Here is a 19,763-nt window from a genome sequence, read left to right on the forward strand (position 1 = left end):
TTGCAAATAGGCACCAGAAGTATGTGCACTTTGGGTGCAGCAGTGATGATCAGAAAAGCAGAAGTCGTAGATACTGTAGTAGCATGTAGGGTTTTTATGTTTATTCTTTTGCAAAAAAGATGTTACATAGACTGCTGTGCATATTGCAGGTCCACGTGAAAATCGAGAAGAATCCTGAACTCGGTTTTAGTATATCGGGGGGAATTGGAGGCCGAGGAAACCCTTTTCATCCAGAAGATAATGTGTGTATTTCTGTTTTTCCCACTATTTTATTCTCTTTGATTCTCCCACTGATCAGTTTTAGCTATGGCTCTCTGAGTTCTGCTGAATTTAGCAAAGAGGTTAATGTTAATCAATCATTTTTTGGTCAGCCCAGGTGGTTTTTATAGTACAATAAGTAAAGCTATTTCTTCAGTTGAGCAGAAACCAGTAGGGACCTTCCCACGCCCTTGGAACTATGATTCCTTTTTATTCACATGTCCAGCTGTTTAATCATCATACTGCCTCACTGGATGTGAAATGGGCTGTGGACTGTGGAGCTTTTGTGTGAAAGTATAATTTTCTTCGCCATGCTAATGTGGAGAAAGTGCTATAGCTTACAACAACGGGCTTCTAAGATTCCACTCTTTACAGGGTATTTTTGTGACACGGGTCCAACCAGAGGGACCTGCCTCAAAACTTTTGCAGCCTGGAGACAAGATTCTGCAGGTGAGTAGCCATATAGTAAATGTACATTTGCACTGCATGTTTGTTTTACAGTATATTTATATTACATAAGTTTTAGTGCAAGTCATTGATTAATGCATTTTAGCCCCTTTGAACAATTGTGGTGTCTCGTTGCAGGCGAATGGATACAACTTTGTCAACATTGATCATGGATATGCAGTGTCTCTTCTGAAGACTTTCCCCAACACAGTGGACCTCATAGTTGTTCGAGAGATGTCTGCATAGAGAGCAAAGAAAGAAATTAAAAACAGCACCCAAGGACTCAATGGAGCATGATGCAACATGGATTTTGAGTGGTCATCACCTCTGCTTTATTTTATTTTTTTTAAACACTGATGAGCCGGTTTTAAACAGATTTTTGAACTGCTTATGGTATACAACATTTAGAGAGCCGAAAAAAACAGTGCACCAAGTCAGAAACAGGTTCCGGTGTGGGATCTCCTGATAATTTTTCCCCCTCAGAACAGTAGACTGATGATTTACTTCTGTGTGGAAAAAAAATCCTGTGTCCTCTGTATAGACTTTTAGGACCCCACCCCCTAACCCCCACATGCTTTGTTAAATAATGCAGTTCTTGTAGTTATGCGTAAAATTGTAGCTGGCCAGTAGGGGCAGGGCTCCCTGTTTGCTATGACCTATATGCCTTTATTTTTTTTTATTTTTTTTTAACTTAAAGTGCTGAAACCACTTATGAAATGTACAGTACATAAGGTGACGAGAACAGCGCTATGTGCATATTGTGAAAACAAATGTATTGCTGGGTTCAGTTTACTGGACAATCTTATGGTTCCAGTATTCCGGCAAAGTCATTGAGAACATCCTCTGTCTGATTGGAATGGCAATTTTCCATGCCACCAGCAGTGGGTGCACGTTTGGACACTGGCAATTGAGCAATGAGACTAAACTACAGTGAAGTACACGCACTGATCAAAGTCAGAATGATGCATGTTCTCGACAACTTCCCCAAGCACTGCAGCAGACAAGCCTTTGGTTCGGAATGTCATATCACCAAGTGGGAAACCTCAGTATACGTGGTTCCGTGTGATTTAGCTACACGTTGGTTTTTTCCTGCCTTTGAACACACTGGGATTCTGAAACCATGTGTTAAAAATAGAACTTCATAACTGGAAAGGGAGCTGCTCTGAGACCATTGCTCTCTGCTGGCCCGAACCTGTAAGACGCAGCAAAAGCTCACCGTATGTGGAAATTGTGGGCCGATCAATTGGAAGGAAAATGTGGGAGGAATTGCAAAATGGGGAAACAATAACATTTGCTTGGCCTTAATTTGCCTTGCCCGAAGTATGTGAAAATAGGAAGTGATATGTGTATGTGCTAGGTAACCAAAGCAAGTGTATAAAATGTGATGAGGTAATGGAGAACTGCTGAAGATTATTGGAGTGTGACGGGGGCTGGGGGCCTTGGCTTTGGACCCCTTTCATCGGGGTTTACCGGTTATAAAGGGCTTTCCCCATTGGGTGGCCACTATCCAGAACATTCCCAGAACTCAGTTGTAAACGGTTTCTGACTCCTTTTTTGGAGAAGAAAAAAATAATCACGGTTTGCCTTTCCATTGTGTAAAAAACATCTTCAAAACATCTTTGTAGTAATCATCCAAGGCTTTTGATTTTCTTTTCCTGAAGAGATATGGTTTCATACCTAATATTCCCTTATTTTGGTGGTGTGTTTTTTTTTTTTTTTTGGTATTGTGGTGAATGGTATGGACAAGGCAGAGAACAGGACTGTCAAGTGCCATAGACCTGGAACTGTTTTTCCACAGGGAGAAGGGACTTTACCCTGTGACTCGAGCAATACTCATTGATCTCCATAGCAAAAAGAGGTGTCCTTCTCAGAATCCATTGGTGGTTCATCGGACAAACAGCAATAGAAAAAGGTTTTCTTTTAAAAGAGAAATGTCAGATAGTTTTTTTAAACAAAAATGGAGTCCCTTTTAGAGCTCCCTCATTGTTATATGGGATTTTATATATTGTTGAACCTTTTTGATAACACAGGAATTTGTGAATGGATGGATTGTGTGGAAGAAAGGTCTTTCTCACTGTAGCCTAACTTGTTGGAGATGCCCCAGATTCTATAGCTAGCCATGTCGCCTGCAGCAGATCTACCATTTGCATCCATTGCTGCTTCCACCTCCTGTTTAGGATTTCAGGAAGTTTCCAAGCAACTGTAGAAGCATGTACATTTGTACAGAACAGCGCAGTTGGACAAAATTATTAAAATCAAATGTAGTTGTGGATGTAAAGTGTTGAACCATCAAAGTGTACAAACCAGATTGATAGAAGGCTACAAATGTGAAACATATCATTTGTAAAATGTCATTGTTAAAAATGTTGTTAGAAAGTGTATTTAAATGTAACTCTGGCTAATGTAAAAGGAGCCTTCCTCTATTTACATGAGGTCTGCCTTTATTTTCCTGAACATTTTTTTTTTTTTTAATGAACACACTGATTTTGTCTGAAGTCAGTTGCAGTTTGGGGGTACAAAAAAACACAATTTTCCTTCAAGTTAGTTGTAGATTAAATGAGGATTTCTGTAAAACACTGGATTAAACGGTCCTTTGACCTAACAGGTAAATTTGTGGGTAGTTAAGCATGTGTGCAATTTTCCCTTTCCTCACCTCCATTAAAATGATGAATTTTTAGGATTAAATTAGGCTCTGAAGGAAAATGAGACATGATCATTTTTGGATAATGAAATTTGAAGACTGTGCTTATGTTTTCCACAGGGCTACTAATGGTACTCTTGTTCCCCCATGTGACTGTCTGCAGTCATTGTGTTCAGAGCTTAGTGTCAAATGGAGAGTGCTTTATGTATCACTTTATCCCTGTTCATTTTTTTTTTTTTTACAGTCTGAATATAAAACGCAGCTTCATAAGCATGCTTGAGCAACTGTAAATTACTTTTTTGTGTCAAGGAATAATGTGGCTTTTGTTTTTTTGGAAAAGTTACAACTGACAGATGAAGTGAAGATAGCTTTCACTTCCAGATCACACCTAGTGTCATCAGAAAATAGGGAAATTGTGTGATTTATGTCTTTGTGCTCCTTGTAGCCATTAGTGTGTTGTCCGCACGGTCTGAGCTCGTCAAACATTCATTATAGACAATCTGGGAGTTTAAACGTTGGGTCACGGGCTATTTGATATATCATGAAAGAAAGTTTTATTTTTTTCCTAACTGTTCCCACACTCATTTTTTTTTATTTATTTAGCACATTTTTCTCTGATTTTAGACATTACTAATCAAAGTGTAAATACTTTTTAAAATGTCAAATGAAATGATCATGGCATTAGTGACCTGAGTTTGTAAAACCAGCAATAAATTGCAACGCAGAAACAATTTTTAATGTATAACTGTTTCAAAGGTGTCTCCGGAAGCAGCTACAATGACGCGATCGATATGCATTTATTCAACATTCCAGTCTTTGTACATAAATATACTGTTTCTGCGGTAACCTTTGGAAAATAAACTAATTCTTTGAATTTTTATGTCATTGTTTTTCTGTGGTTGTATAAACATATGGGTTTTGTGTCGTTTTCGATGCTACTACCTCACGTAACGGGGTTCTACTTTCAATGAAAGTTGCAACAAGCGCTTATGAAACTGCATAGCCTTTTTCGTACAACGGGTTTATTATAGTGCAGAGTATATAGTATAGTAGTATATAGTATAGAGCGCTATTTTCCGCGGTTACGAGTTCACTCCATTTCCACAAACGCGCCGCTGCTTTCAGAACAAAACTGCCGCGCGCGGCTTCTACTTCCGGTCAGTGTCGCGCTACTTAGAGTTGCACGCTAACCCTTCCTTAGTCGAGGGGAATAACACAGCTAAAGCAGCACAATCTCCGCTGCCATTGTTACCTCATTTGGCTGGATGTTTTTCGCCTAAGCAGTTTGCAGTGTTGAGCTTCCTAAAATAAGGTACCCTGCTGTATGCAGCTGGCAAAGGGGCGGCGCTGCCGCGGACCTGCTTGAGCGAAGGCTCAGAAACCCCCCCCCCGGCCCCCCGCCAGTTGCGTAATGTGCACGTGCTTTAAAGAGTGAAGGACGTAAAGAGAGATGAACTTGTCAGCTTTTCGTGTCATAAATGTCCCTGTCCGGGATGTTGTCTCCCTCATGGCTCGCTGGATAGATTCCGGGCCAAGTGTTCTTTCTAATCTGTTAAAACCTGTGTGCTCCATCAACTCTGCGTGCGAGGTGGTCAACCATGGTATATATAGTGCGCGCCAAGCACAGAGTTTGGAGGGGAACACTTCTTTGGACCTCCATGATTGCCCTGCTTTGGAAGTGTTCATTAACATTGAATGAATAGATGATGCATTTAAAAATGTTTGTGTCGTCATGCATGAAATTGCCGTTTATTTTGGTCTATTAAACTGTTATTTCACAGAATGAATTAACGCTGTTGTGCGAGTAACGGCTGCACAGTATGCTTTAATGTGCGAAACGGGGGAAACCATAGCTGCAGTGCATGCAGTTAATCTGTCCTGCAGAACCTTTAAAATACCGAGGATGTGTGGCACGATTTCATTACACCGTTTGGCTCGAAAATGTCTCAGGGCAATTTCGTTATTCCTCATTCACATTAAGAAATGTAATTGTGTAATGTCTCTGCAAGAGGTGCTGATGGGAGAAAACAGGAAATGGCCGAGAGCTGCTCTGCAACTCAGCAGAATGGCTTCCAGACTCCAGACCACACGAGTTTGGCGATATCCGTTACGTTTGCGTTTTCAGTCTTTTTGTGTTTCAGTGATGCCGAGGCATTGTGTTTTACGACTCCGTGGAACGGCGAGCGCTAGAAAGATGCTTCCGCAAGGCGGAGCGCACGTGCTGCCTTTCGGCGTACGGTAGAGGCGCGCGCGCAAGGAATGCCTGCGTGAGAGCGACTCCTTGTCCGCGCTGTGCCGTGCTGCGACATTAGCTAGCGCTCTCAAAAATAAGTGCGGTTTAAAATGAGTTTTATGCACCTACTTGTGCCATGAACATCGGTAATAAAGTGGGGAAAAAAACAAAGTAAGTTTACTTAAGAATCACATGTCTGCACCTGTGTCTCTTTCTAGTGATGCACAACTGTAGAGTGTCTTCCTCTGAGATGCGTCGCTTTGGAGAAAGCGCCTGCTAATGAGATGTAAATGTGAAATACATGATAAAACCCCGAGTCCGTGGTCCTGACAGCAAAAGCATCTGGCGGGTCGGTACCCGCACAAGGAGTCCTCCTGCAAAGCCCGCGCTCCTTTTCCATTGAAAGACATACTGTAATGCATTAGTGCGCCTTCTCGTCCCGAAGGATCATTTTATTTCCCCCATAATTGGCATTCCCGGTCTGCAGGGATTTCGGTGCGCATTTTATCAGTGGGTGGTAAAATGAGCCGACGTATTAAGTAACCATGACTAAAAAACTCTTTCTAGTCTTTCTCCAGAAAAGCTAATGGAAAGCTAGCCTGTCTGTAGAACCAAAATGACTTTGAAACATTTTTTAGGGAGGAGATGTAAAAGTTTCTTGCATCATGTCTTCAGCCTGTGTTGGACTGCATTTCACTTATTTTCATTTTCCTGACTGTATAGTATAGGGCTCCCCGGCAGCCCATGGAACGTATATATTTGATGATGTTCCTCTTCTTTCCTGGTCGGGGTGACAGGCTGCCATTTGTACGTTATATATCTTTTTTGTATAGTTTGGTGTCAGCTTCAATTCAGCTTAGGTGTATTTAAATTGATCATTTAATGCATTGAAAAGTATTTATTGAATATGTATCGACAAATACCTGAACAGCAATGAAGTTCTCTGTTGTCTTTCGGTGATGCGATCCCGATCATAAGAGATTACGTCATTTTGTGATCGTGTGGCATCCTGGTCGGCAGGTGGCGCTGTGAATGTTCGCAGTATTGCGGGCACTAGGCCTGATTTCATTTAGCAAGCTTGCACCAGGGGTAGAATTTTGGAGAGTTAAAAAAAAAAAATCGGGAGACTAAGCAACGAAAATCGTGCCAAAGTTTATTTTTTATAGCAACATTTGTCCATAACATAGACTAATATGAGTGGAATTCCAGGTACGGCCGTAGTTCAGGTCACCAATCTGTCCTCGGCAGTGAGTAGCGAGCAGATGCGAACTCTCTTCGGCTTCCTCGGTGACATCGAAGAGCTGCGGCTCTACCCTCCGGAGTAAGTGCGCTCGCTGCCGGCTACGATCTAGCAGGAAACGCCTAGGATGCGGGCGGCCTGTCGTGGTACACAGTTAAATGTCGTCACCGTGATGGCTGCAGTCTCGCTAATAACAAACATATGCGTTTGTGTTTTTTTTTTTTTTTCCCTCAAGTTATGAAAGCTTGTTTAGCTTATGTGAGCGAGAGTGGTTTATTAATATTTCTCGATACACATTTTAAAACTACATCCGGGGTAGCGTCCATTTCCACGCTTTTTCGGACGTGTTCTCGCTTCGTTAGTATTAGCGTGTTACCGAGTGCGGAGGACAACTCGTTTATAATAAGATGTTTAAAAAAAGTACAGCTGGGGAGTGTAGTTGGCAGCACGGGTGCGTTTGTGCTCTGTTACCTGAGCGACTTCAATGTTTGGTGCCCACTGACTGTCCGACTCCGTGCTGGTGGCGCCAGGCATTCCACCGCACCGTCGTCGACAACACCAGTCCAGAATAAAAACCTGAATAAGTGATTCTGAAAACAGGTTTGAACGAAGCCCGCATTGCCGTCTATGCGTATCATGAATATGAGTGTGAAAGAAAAGAACCTGGATTTTTTTATTTTTTTTGTACTGTTTAATACGCGCTGCCGCTCTGAAAGTCCACTTCAAGTGGCACTTGCTGTTGCCACCAGTTTAATTACAGCAGCCCTGTCCGTTGCATTAAGTTTAAATTAAAAGCGACATTTGAAAAGTGGTTTCATGCTGCTCTATGTTAGGAGGGAAAACGTAAAGAGAACCTGAAAATCCATCAGGAGGATAGCTTTTTTTAGTTGAGCTTAATGGAATATGACGAAGGTAGGAGGAGCACGGTCACACGAATTATGAGGTATTGGCTCTAATGAACATGTTACTGTGTGTCTTGCAGCAACACGCCGCTGTCCTTCTCCTCCAAAGTATGTTATATCAAATACCGAGACCCTTCCAGTGTTGGCGTGGCCCAGCACCTAACCAACACAGTTTTTATTGACAGAGCTTTGATAGTTGTGCCATGCGCCGAAGGTGAGTCGCCGCTCGTGCCCCTTCCATCCGGTCTCACCCACACCGTCAGTGCCCACGTTTAAAGGCCCCTCTGAGCACTAGATCTCATAACACACACACTTCATGACATCCTTTCTTTCGTGTTAATTTCTAGTGTCACTTAACCTAAAGCACAGTGGATAAAAAGCTTGAAAGCAAGACCATAATTTTTCTGTTCTGTGTCTCAGAACCCCTGTACCCCCTTTTTTTTGTGGGGGGGCTCTCCTATATTTATAGTTCATAGTAGTCTCCTATATATAATTAAAATGTGTGAGTGTATGTGATTTACACATGTTTGTTTGCATGTTCCACAGTAAATGGTATACTTTTGTTCATAAGCTATAAACTGTGCACATTTTGGAGTAGTTTGTGTGTGCTTGTTAACTTTAGGAAGCAGTGTCGTTTTAGATATGCAATTTGTGGAAAAGATGACCATATCTTTTCCTACCTAATACTTAATAAATAATATCTGTTAATGTTTCTGTTCAGGTAAACGCCAAATTGCTTGTTTTTCTGTAAAAATCCCACATAAATTGCATAGACGGGAGCGGTGTTGTCTCCAAGATGCTTCCGAAAACACCTTATTTATTAGTAATATTAACTGTTGATGTGTAGGGCACACGATATTTACAGTGACTGATCTTTGGACATAATCTTTCTGGAAATGTATTGTAAACTCTATTTCAGAAATTTAGTTTCATATACCTGCAGGCTTCATAGTGGATGAATCAACATGATTATCCTGAAAATAATCAATTAAAAATAAAAAAAATAGTTTATATGCTTTTTCTACGTGTGCAGACATACACACTCACACAATCAGTATTTCCTTGTAAATGTAGCACTTGATCAAAGTCCTCTCATTTTTTAGTGTACTAAAATCATTCAGTGATCTTAAATTTTGGATCTAAAATTGTGTAAAGGAAGGCTATGGTAGGATTGTCCCAGTAAATAACATGTACCTAACGACAACTTTCTCTCTCTTTTCTTTTTTTTTTTCTTTTTTTATTGTTTTTATTTCCCTCTCTCCTGGAACAGCTGTTGTTCCAATTTCTAAAGAGTGGTATTTCTACATTCCCTCTCTTTAAAATTTGATTTCTCTGACTTTTAAAATGCTTGTCCTCGTGACATGGTTTGCTAGATGGATACTAAGTTTTCATTAATTTGGTTTTGTATGTTTTTTCTGTGTGATTATGTGTGCATATCAGATGACTAGACCGGCCCAGCTGGTACACTACACTAGCCTGAGTAAAGCATTGTTTGCCAAGCCTCTATTCCCGTTGGGGCCAACGCAGCCTTCAAGGGGGAATGTGACCAGGAGAATAGCAGCTGAATCCTTCCAAGATGGACACCTTGTCTCTTTTTATTTATTTTCTTTTATTTTTTTTTTGTCCCTTGTTTGCTTTTAGGAGGAAAATGACATTAGTATTGTTTGTTTATTTTGTTTTCCCTGTTTTTGTTTTTTTATTGTTTCTTTTTGTTTCAAGTCCTCAGTCCATTATTCCGTAACTGCATCCTTACATGTTTGTTTGAATATTGTTTAGGCTGTCATGAATACCAATGTTGGACTGATTTGTTGTAAGTGGACTGAAGGGAACATGCCTAACGTTTACTTTTTCCTTACACGTGTCCTCGTTAGCATGACTAGTTTCGTCTCTGATAATTGATTATTTTACGATTATGAACAGACTTCAAAAATCACTGTGGGTTTTAATTTCCCAAGATTAATTATCCAAAGACTTTTTTGTCAAAATGAAGTCCGTAACACTGTTTTAGGTAAACATTTTAAGGAATCTGAGCTAACATGATGCTTTCTCCTGCATGTTCCTGTGATGAGGATTGATAGTGAACTGTTTTGCTGGGGGGGAGTAATAATTTAGAAAACATTTTTCCTAGTTTAGAAGAGCATTTGCTACAGTTTGACATATTTCTCATCTTAGAACCTTTTCTGGGATATGTGTACAATGTTTAAGTAAAAAATGATTTTTACTTGGTTCTAGTTCATACCTCATTGGGGTCAGGTTTATGTAGGCATAGTTGAATGTCTGCGTTAGGAGCTTTCCAGTACATTTAGTAAATTAGATGTTATTTTAGGGGACGGAGGTTGGTTCTTCCTCGGCAAACCGGGTGTAGTGACCACCTTCAAACCCTTTCCCCCCAAAGAGGGAAACGTTCTAGAGATAGAATTATGGAGGAAGTTGCATATCTTTTATATTTATTGGCAAACTTTGGTTGGCATTTGGAGATTTGAAAGATTTTTAAAAAATGTTCTTCTTTTCTGTATCTGATGTTCTGTGTGCTATTAGTGATGCAGCCAACATGAACGGTTGTCTTGTGTTGCACACCTTTCCAACACTGCGAAACGATCACCCCACGGGAAAGCGCCCATGCTTGATATCGTATGGTTCATGCCCAATATGTTTCCAGTACAGGTGACCCATACCTCAAAGTGTTAACTCATTCTCTAAATTACTTCTTTTTATTTTGGTTTTAAGGAAAAGCGATCTGATTTTTTTTTTTTTTTTTTCTCTCTCTCTCCTTTTTTTGGGGAAAAAAGTTTTGTTTATTTTGTAGTCTAATAAATGTCTGTGAAACAATAGACTAGTAGCACTTTTTGGCAGTAAGTGGCATTCCATTGAAAGCAAAGAGAATTCTCGGCTTCAAGTGACTTGCTATGCAGTTTCTAAGCTTGTAGAATTATCAGGATTTGTGAGGACTGGGTTGAATGTGAACTCATAGAAAGGGAAGGATGGGCGTTTGTCCTCCACTTCTTGCTCTAATGCCTTTTCTCTACCTTCCAGGTAAAATTCCAGAGGAGGCCAAGGCCTTGTCGCTCTTGGCTCCGGCCACACCTGTTGGTAGCCTGATGCCTGGGGCAGGCCTCCTGCCCATCCCCACTCCAACCCCTCTGCAGAACGTGAGTTTTCCTTTGAGTGCTCACTTTTTTAGTTGTGGAACATTTGCAAAAAGCTCTTTTACATTTATTCATTTAGCAGACGCTTTTGTCCAAAGCGACGCACATCTCAACAAAAGTGCAATTTATGCATTACATTGAGAGAAGGAGACATAGCTGCAGACATGAGTCTCAAGCAGCTCTAGTCATGTATACAGGTTCTTTCTGTTTCGAACGTCTGCGTTACAAATTATTGAAGATTGGGCATTATTGTATTTTCTTGTCCTTATTTCACTGTATTTTCTTCTTGTCTGTCTTCAGAGATTTGTCGAAAGTGAAAATGCATTTCCCCACCCAGCCATTCATTTAAAGTATATTTAATGTTAATGTTGCTTAAAGCTTATAAGCGGTAAAAGTCCCACGATGGACACTTCCCCTGTCCTTTTTTTTTCTTTTTTTGCTCCCATGTCCTTGTTTCAGGGAAAGCTATGGAGCACAGTGCACCTGCATAGTGGGAGGGTATAGGCTTTGATCTATGGTGACTTCCATTTTGGAGTTAGCACACTAAGTTATTTACAATGATTTACCCATTTAATTATAATTGACGGGGGCAATTTTTGCTTTGGACTATAATTGGGCTAAGTGTCTTGATCAAGGGTACATACAGCTGGGGCGGGGATGTAAACTCCTGTCCTTTCACTGCAATGTAACAGCTCTAAACACTATGCCACCTGAAGGTGTCATTCTTTTGCTGTTTAGCTTCAATATATTAAACACTTCTGTCCAAAATTATTTACAGCTTTACCAATTTAAACAGCATGGTTTTTTTCCTAGAAGTTCAGAATAAGGAGGAAAAGAACTAACGTGGGGGGAACCTATGAAGCTTTACTACAAAACGTATTCACAGTATTGAAAATCATATTCAACATTAAATTACTATAAATGCCAAATAAGTGCACAGAATTAGCAAACAAACAGTTGTTACGTTAACATTATGGTTTGTCATAACATTTGTCATAGCATTACCCTGGTTACGGCCTTTGTAGTAAAGGAAGATGAAGCATTCACCACAGTTAAATAAAATTAATGTGTGTGTAATGATCAGCGTGGTAATGAGACGTGCAACCGGCATTTTACTTACTGTTTCAATTAGAATACTATTAAGTATTACTGTATATTTGTGGACTTTCCAGAACTAATTTGAAAATACAGTATTTTCCAGAAATGTTTCAAAGGGACACAGTAGATGTACTCATTACCACCAACGTCGTCGAACACGGTGCATAAGCGTTTGAATAAATGAGAATGCACATAAGGTCCAACTAGAGCAAAAAAAGCGTAGTGTGTTTCTGATGTGCCGTGAACACTGTAACCCAGCGCATCTCCCTTTGTGTGATTTGTATACAAATGTTCACTGGTTACCTGCTGGCTTTCTTGGAGAAGAAAGATGAACTGATTGTAAAATCTTGTTAAATCCATTTCTTTACCCGTGTAATCCAAACAAATACATTTTTTTTTTGTCCAACCCCGCTGATGTCATGAACCTGTTTGGGTACATTGGTGACACCACACAACACCCGCCCAGTGCTCACAGCAGATGGTGTGACATACCTCCAACAGGGAAACATCTGTTCTCAGGGTCACAGGCAGTTAGTCGTCTTTTCACGCGCCCTTTTCAAGATATTATTCCTTTTGTATGAATATTCCTAATTCAGGAGAAAATCGTCACATGTCTATATGGGCAGTGTTTTGCTCAAGCACAAAATAAATTCATCCATTGCCTGGTGGTGGTCTTGAGTTTTTTTTTTTTTTGTTCCCCACAGTTAATGCCATTTCTTTTAGCATTTTCTCTGCACCACCTGTTAATTCTTTCCCGGAACTCACTGATAGATTGAATATTTTAGCCCTTGATTTGGTTCATTTGATCCTTATCTTCAAATTCATCCTTCATAGTGAAACAGTAGAAAATGACAATCAGTTGAAAAGTCACAAATTCTTGACAGATAAATTAAATGAAGCATCTCACTGTAGTTTTAAATACTGCCTATTCTTGGATTTCTCATTTAGTGCACTCTAATTCTGCCTCTGCAGCTGGGTATCCCAATCAGCAACCTTGGGGCTCTGCAGACAGGTCTCGACCCCTCAGTGGCAGCTCTCGGAGGTGTTGCAACACAGCCCCCTCTGATGGGAAATGTGGACCCTTCCAAAATTGACGAAATCAGGAGGACAGTTTATGTTGGCAACTTAAATTCTCAGGTATATATTTTCAATTCAATTTGTTTTTATAGAGTGCTCCTCACAGAAGTGACACAGACCCTGGGCAAGGTTACTGAAAATAATGCAAAATTACAGATACAGCACACAATTAACGGTAGAGTAAGCTGTTAGAGGAATGCAGACGTTTGAGAACAGCTTGGCGTTGCAACTTTTGAAATACGGTATGTAATCACCACGTATTTTCTTTGCGGTGACTTTTCAACATTAGCCATTTTTTCCCTGTACAGACAACCACGGCAGAGCAGCTGTTGGAGTACTTCAAACAGGTTGGGGAGGTGAAGTTTGTGCGGATGGCTGGAGATGAGACTCAGCCCACCCGCTTTGCCTTCGTGGAGTTTGCTGACCAGGAGTCTGTGTCACGGGCACTCGCCTTCAATGGTGTCATGTTTGGAGACAGACCCTTGAAGTAGGCGCTTAATCCCTTCACCCACCTTAATGATGTATCTTTTTACCTTTAAACTGTTTCATGTAAACTGGGTGCCCTGGCTATTCTATGCATTGCATTTGAAAGGATTGTTTCTATGTAAATGTTTGCTGGAGACTTTCTTCTGAAAACGAAAATGCTGTCCGTTGCAGCCCGATCGTATCGTTTACTTAAGACAAGCAGTGGATGTTTGCGTTTTACTTCCAGAAGTGATGTATCTTTCTTTTTCTCCTGTCAGGATCAATCATTCCAACAATGCTATCGTGAAACCCCCAGAACTGACCCCACAGGCTGCAGCCAAGGAGCTGGAGGATGTGATGAAGCGTGTCCGCGAAGCGCAGTCTAACATAGCAGCAGCCATTGAGCCAGGAGGTTCGCTTCTGTCTCCTTTATCTTCTTCTTACTAACCTCAATGTGTTAGAACATGTTTGGCATAAGCCCCTAACCCCTGCATATATGCAGGTGTGTAACGGATGTAAGGTTTCTGTATGGAATTGTTAAAAGGCCTTTATTAATTTTGAGATCAGGACTTTTCATGAGGCAGAACATTGTTACTCTTTAACAAGAGCTTTACCCTACTGGGTGGAATATTTTTTCCCCCCTTTGTTTTTATGGCGTCATTGTTGGTTGCAGCTGATTGCGTACTGATTAGAGTTGCTACCTTTGCATCCAAAGGTTGCTGGTTCAAATCTCACCGACTGCTGTAGTACCCTTAATTCCTCCAGTAAAATTACCCAGCTGTATAAAAGGGAAATTCATTGTGTGTTGCTTAACTTTATAAATTGCTTTGGAGAAAAGTATCAACTAAATGAATAAATGTGAATGTGGTGATCAGCCGTAACAAAAACCACGATGAAGGGTTATGTAACTGTAATACATTTTAAGCGTATAGACTTGATAGTATGGGGGTAGAGAGGAATAGGTCTCCTATTTACAGAAAGCAGAATTTATCTTCAGTTTTATTTTACAACAGGACCAGTTTATTGAACACTCGCTGTGCTTTATTTGTTGGGGAAAAAAAATGCATCAGGCTTTTTTGAATGTGCAAATAATTTCTAGTTCTGTCGGTCATATTGTCATACTTTCCTTAATACTTAATACTGACTTGGGAGTTACAGTACAATACATTTTCTCACTGACTTCACTTGCCTTCCAGCTGAATGGAAAAGATCTTTTGCTATTTTATATTTGCATATTTAGCAGATGCTTTTCTTCAAAGCGACTTCCAATGAACTCTATATAATGTTATCAGCCCACACACCTTATTTACCAAGATGACTTACACTGCTTGATACACTACTTACACTGGGTCACTCATCCAAACATCAGCGGAACACACTCTCTCTGTCACTCAAACGCTACAGGGGGAACCTGAGCAGTATGTCTTTGGACTCTGGGAGGAAACCCACACAGACACAGGGAGAACATGCAAACTCCACACAGACGGAGCAGGGATTGAACCCGTGTCCTCTCGCACCATCCAGTTGCTGTGAGACACGAGTTTGCATGTTCTCCCCGTTAGCCATTTTTTCAGCAAATGTATCCATTTGATCGTCACTTTCCATTGCTGTGGTTTACAGATGATTCTGGGAAAAAACATTCCATGAGCAGCTCGAGGAGGTCAAGAAGGAGTCGAAGTCGTTCTCGGTCTCGCTCACATTCTCGGTCACGAAGGAAAAGGTCAAGGTCCAGGCACAGGTAAATTGTACTGGCTGGACAAGATGATGATAAACTTAAAGATTACTTGAGTCTTTCCCCATTCCATCTTTGCAAGTTTCAGAACCGTTTGGAGGATTGTTTTATCTGAAGAGGGCTGTACCTGGGTGAAAATCTTTCCATCTTTTTTCCTTAGGAGCCGACCATCCCTGAAGTCCCGGTCAAAGGGCAGTGAGTTGCACAGCTCTCGCAGTGTGCACAAGAAACGCTCACGGTCCAGGGATCGGAGACACTCCCGTAGCCGCTCGCGGTCCAGGTAAGCTTTTGACATGGCCGGTATCAAAGCGACAGGCCAAAGGATGCTTTATGGTTGCTTAATGCTTTGTAATGGTTAATGTGTCCAGGCAGGTATTATGTGAATTGTCTTCTCCATGCAATACAGAAAGGAAAGCAGTTATTTATTATAACATTGCTACATACCGCTGTGTTCCAACCAGGGACAGAAGGAAAGAGAAGGATGGAAAATCAAGAGGCAAGGAGGAGAGCTTTCGAGATAAGGATGAGAGGCGACAGAAGGAAAAAAGGGGCAAAACTCCCCCTAAGGGCTACAGTGGGTCTCGGCGATCACGGAGCACAAGCAGGTGAGAAAGTGACATCTGGCTGGAAGGAGCAGCCCCTTATGTCAGGTTTTATGGTGTTGAAACAGCCACTTATTTTTGTTCCCAAGAGACAGACAGGGCCACAGAAGAGCTGTTGCTTGTTCACAGTACAAGTTATGAGTTTTGACAGATGTTGGTTCCATGTTTTAGCCAGCTTTTTGCTCATGTACATTTTTTTTTTAAATATAAAACCTTTTCCTCCCAGAGGACATAAGAGGAGAAGCAGAAGTCGGTCAAAGTCTCCGAGGAAGAAGATGAAGTCACCTTCACCAAAGAGGTTCAGTCGCCTTCTTTTCTTTTTCCTTTTAGTTCTTCTCTAATTTTTGGAAATCAGCATGAAATGTACAGATTACTGTTGTAATGAGTTATAAATTCCTAGTCAGATAGATGTGCTAAATATTACAGGTGTAAGACCTTGATTCTGAATTGATAGGAGAGAAACATCTTCAGACTGATGATAGCAACAGTTAACTGAGGGATTTCTGCAGTGAACATTTTTGTTCTTAGTATGTATGAAGGAAAATAGGTGTGTATAGTGGCTGTTTTCCGTAATTTGTGCACAAAATGTATAAGTTATTGGCCACCAGAGGGCAGAACAGCTTGACTAGCGGGAAGGTCAGTGCACCTTCCTAAGTTGGCTGCAACATGAATGCCCTCAATGCACAGATTTTCAGCTGCCCGGTTAAAGTGCACATTATTAGTTTTATTAATCAGTTTCCACTCAGTTAGCATCCAAGTCAGAGGTAAAATGAAACCATGAAAAATCACATAGATGTTTTAACAGGCAATAAAATGTAATTTAACTGCACCTTAATAGTGATTCCCAAATAGCAATGGCATTAAATACTGGATGCAGACTTCAAAACGGGCAACACCATAGGTTATGTGAATGTGTTTCTTTGTGTTTAGATTGCTCTGGATGGGAGAGAGCGGTTAGTAAAACAGCATGTCTTAGTGTGGTTCTTGTGATAAGTACAGCCAGTCAGTGTTGATTGCATTTAATCTACTGTTTTTGCTATTTGGGCAAAGTATGTCTGTAAGAGTGACTTCTGAGAGAATAAAAAGTAAAGTTTAAGTTGGTAAAATGAGCCTTAATCTTGATCCAGTTGCCTTTTCACCTGTGTTCTAGGGGGAAGAAAGACAAGAAAAGGGATAAAGTGAGAGAAAGCAGTAGAGAGAGGAGCGACAGGGACTCTTCCAGGAAGCAGAGCAACAGAGATGAGAAGGTGGACAGGAAAGTCAGACCTATAAAGGTGAGAATATTGTCCCAATGCTGTAATGCATTTTTGTCTTTTTTTTTCCTACTTTAAAGTAGGCTGAAGTATCCAGAAGTGTCTTTAAAACATATCATCAACTTCAGGACTACAAGAAAGATGTATGTATCAATTTATGTCATGGAAAAGATGCGATATTGAGGATTACCTGCAACCGGTCAGAGCTCGTGTTGTGCTGTGTATTGGTGGTACAACTGACATTACACACATTTCCTGTACAGACTGATAGACATTTCTCTCCATGTCTTCTCAAAACAAATGTTTGCTCTGAGAAACTGCAGAAGGGCACCTTTATGGCCTGCATCATAGCTCCCGATTTCGACACAGTTTTTCAACATTGTTATCAGTTAGATCTGCTTTATGATGAAATGACATAAAACTGGTGCTGATAAGCAATGATTTTCCTGTTTGTTCTGATTTATGAAAAAAGATTGTCAGACTTGAAGAGCAGCACAGTTCTGTTTGAAAAACACTGTGCGTCAGTTTCGTAAAATGATCCTTGAACATATAATTGCGTTTCTCCTTAACACTGGTCATTATTATGCTGTTGTGCTTATTTGAAACGAGCCTGAATACACGTTCCGTAATAAACATTGCAGAATATTCTGTAATGGTGGACTTGTTGCTCCATTGTTTTGCGTTGGTTTCTGTTCACAACTGTTATTTGAATGCAGCCCTTAGCTAAGAGAGGCTAACCTGGAGCTATACACAACAGAAACTAATTTATTGAAATGTATGCACATATGGTACAAATGGGTTTTTTAAATTCGTATACCAACCCATGTGCAGTACTTCCAAAAGCACTTTCATATGAACTGAACTTTATTTTTTAAAAAGGGAAGTGAAAATATAATAAAATTGGCATTTTTCAAGTCGCACTCACAGAAGGTCTGTAGGATTCATGGACTTTGGTGAAGCCTGTGAAGTGTTTCAGATGTTTAAATCTATGGTTCTTTTTTGAATGTAAGTACTTGCTTTCATAGTCATACAGTATCTATAATGTCTGATGGATGACACTTTTGAATCAAGGTAATACAGCATGCACCAGAATTTTTTCTATTTGCAAATGTTACATAGTTTAATTCAGATGAACAGAATGATTGGAATTTTTTTTTGTCTGCTGCTAGATGTACAGAATAGAACTTATGAGTGTACTGCGCTACAAAAACAAGAGGTTGTCTAAGTGAAAAATTACATCGTTATGGTAAATTTAGTGCAGAATTAGAGCTCTGCTCAAAGGATGTTCTGGACTTGTATGCTGAAACGTACAAAATCATTTTCAGCCTCATATTTAAAACTGTAAAAGCAAGATCCGTATGCTATACTGCAACTGCTTTAAAATTTGCGGACTTTTCTTTTTGGCGTAAAATTCGGGAACAATGTAATTGTTCTGTAATAAGTGGGGATATTGAGTGGAAAAGTAACCTTAATATCGCTAAACAAGTCCCTTCTGTTAGTGTAGTGCACTTTTTGCATCGTTCTCTCAGCTGTTTGTCATTTTGGAGAAAAGCATCCGCTAAATGAATAAATGTAAATGTAATCCTTGAAAAATGTGTTGTGGTGTACATGAAACAGAGCTCCTTTGGATAGCAACCTGTGTCCATGTTGCAGGTGGACAGAGATTATGACAAGGAGAAGGTGTACGAGAGCGACCGGGAGGGTTCGGTGACAGCCAGCGAAGAGCAAGCATCACAGGTCCAGCACAACGGCAGCTGTGAGAAGAACGGGGACGACCTGAGCCAGACCGAGGCCGCGACCCCAACCCCAGCAACGTGCGGCGAGGCAGCAGAGTGAGTTCGTTCCTCACCCCTTACAGTGACGTCCTGTCGGAAAGCTCTACTGCAGCCAACATTAAAATACAAAATGAGTTAAAAGTATAATTAAATTTTTTTACTACTGTGAATCAGATAATCATGATATTCAGTTGGAAAATGGACAAACCCACTGCATTTTTTTTTTTTTATACTGAAGTTTATTTCAGTGAATATGTTGAACACAAAGTTGCTTGTACTGCTGTCCTGTTTTTTTTTTTTTTTTTTTTTCCATGTAAAACCCATTTCTCTTCTGTTTCTGAATGGTTAATTTTTTGGACCTGTTATTTTACAAGTTTTTCTTCGCAGCTGTTTATGCAAAACAGTTTTCCCATCCAGATGTAGGTCAAAAGAATTGGAGACGTGATTGCGTTAGAGACTGTAATGTGCGAGTGAAATAACACCACGCAGGCTGTCCAGGATTCAGAGAAGTACTTGAAGATGTCCTCAACGTGTGCTGGCTTTTTTCGGCGACTTCCGCTGCACGTAATGCTGAGCACGTTTGTCTGCCGATGGGGTCTGTGCAAAATTTTCAGCAATGCCAGACAAGCAAGGCTTGTAAAGCACAGAAAACACAAGTGCCTCTGTACAGGAAGATGCTATAATAAAATGTCATGGAAGAGTAACCGGAAAGGAAGTGTGCTTTAGCAGTCCACTAGTGCAAGAGGGAGCTAGACAGAAGGTCCAGACCCATTTATAGAAAGTCTACAAAGTCAACGTTGTTCTACATGGTTTTATATGACTGTAGTACTGCTAAGGGACGTGTGCTTGTTTAAATCTACATTTTAAAACTGGTAATATTTTAATTTTTAAAAG

The 19,763-nt window shown here is 40.4% G+C and overlaps 2 protein-coding genes across 6 annotated transcripts in view; both read left to right on the forward strand.

Annotated features, from left to right (window-relative positions):
* erbin (erbb2 interacting protein) overlaps nt 1–4,180 on the forward strand; it is a 74,182-nt gene extending 70,002 nt beyond the window's left edge. For both annotated transcript variants that reach the window (XM_018744817.2, XM_018744816.2), the window contains 3 exons: nt 150–242; nt 634–708; nt 844–4,180. In XM_018744817.2, the coding sequence (XP_018600333.2) occupies nt 150–242; nt 634–708; nt 844–951 (276 nt within the window). In that variant the 3' untranslated portion in view covers nt 952–4,180. The remainder of the gene's footprint in view (nt 1–149; nt 243–633; nt 709–843) is intronic.
* Nucleotides 4,181–6,622: 2,442 nt separating this feature from the next.
* On the forward strand, nt 6,623–19,136 carry srek1 (splicing regulatory glutamine/lysine-rich protein 1). 4 transcript variants are annotated; one of them, XM_018744882.2, is made up of 14 exons: nt 7,169–7,419; nt 7,802–7,935; nt 8,992–9,016; nt 9,162–10,385; nt 10,755–10,870; nt 12,938–13,102; nt 13,351–13,529; nt 13,786–13,919; nt 15,128–15,245; nt 15,400–15,519; nt 15,701–15,844; nt 16,068–16,139; nt 16,992–17,115; nt 18,748–19,134. In XM_018744882.2, the coding sequence occupies exons 4-14, from the start codon at nt 10,355–10,357 to the stop codon at nt 18,928–18,930; spliced, it is 1,386 nt and encodes a 461-aa protein (XP_018600398.1). In that variant the 5' UTR covers nt 7,169–7,419; nt 7,802–7,935; nt 8,992–9,016; nt 9,162–10,354; the 3' UTR covers nt 18,931–19,134. The 4 variants fall into 4 exon arrangements, with proteins under 4 accessions (XP_018600397.1, XP_018600398.1, XP_029108740.1 ...); XM_029252907.1 differs by having other exon boundaries at nt 8,992–10,385; XM_018744881.2 differs by lacking the exons at nt 7,169–7,419; nt 8,992–9,016; nt 9,162–10,385 and adding an exon at nt 6,623–6,900 and having other exon boundaries at nt 18,748–19,136.
* The last annotated feature ends 627 nt before the right edge of the window (nt 19,137–19,763 follow it).

Source organism: Scleropages formosus, chromosome 6 (assembly GCF_900964775.1).
Source record: "Scleropages formosus chromosome 6, fSclFor1.1, whole genome shotgun sequence".
Lineage (NCBI taxonomy): Eukaryota > Metazoa > Chordata > Actinopteri > Osteoglossiformes > Osteoglossidae > Scleropages > Scleropages formosus.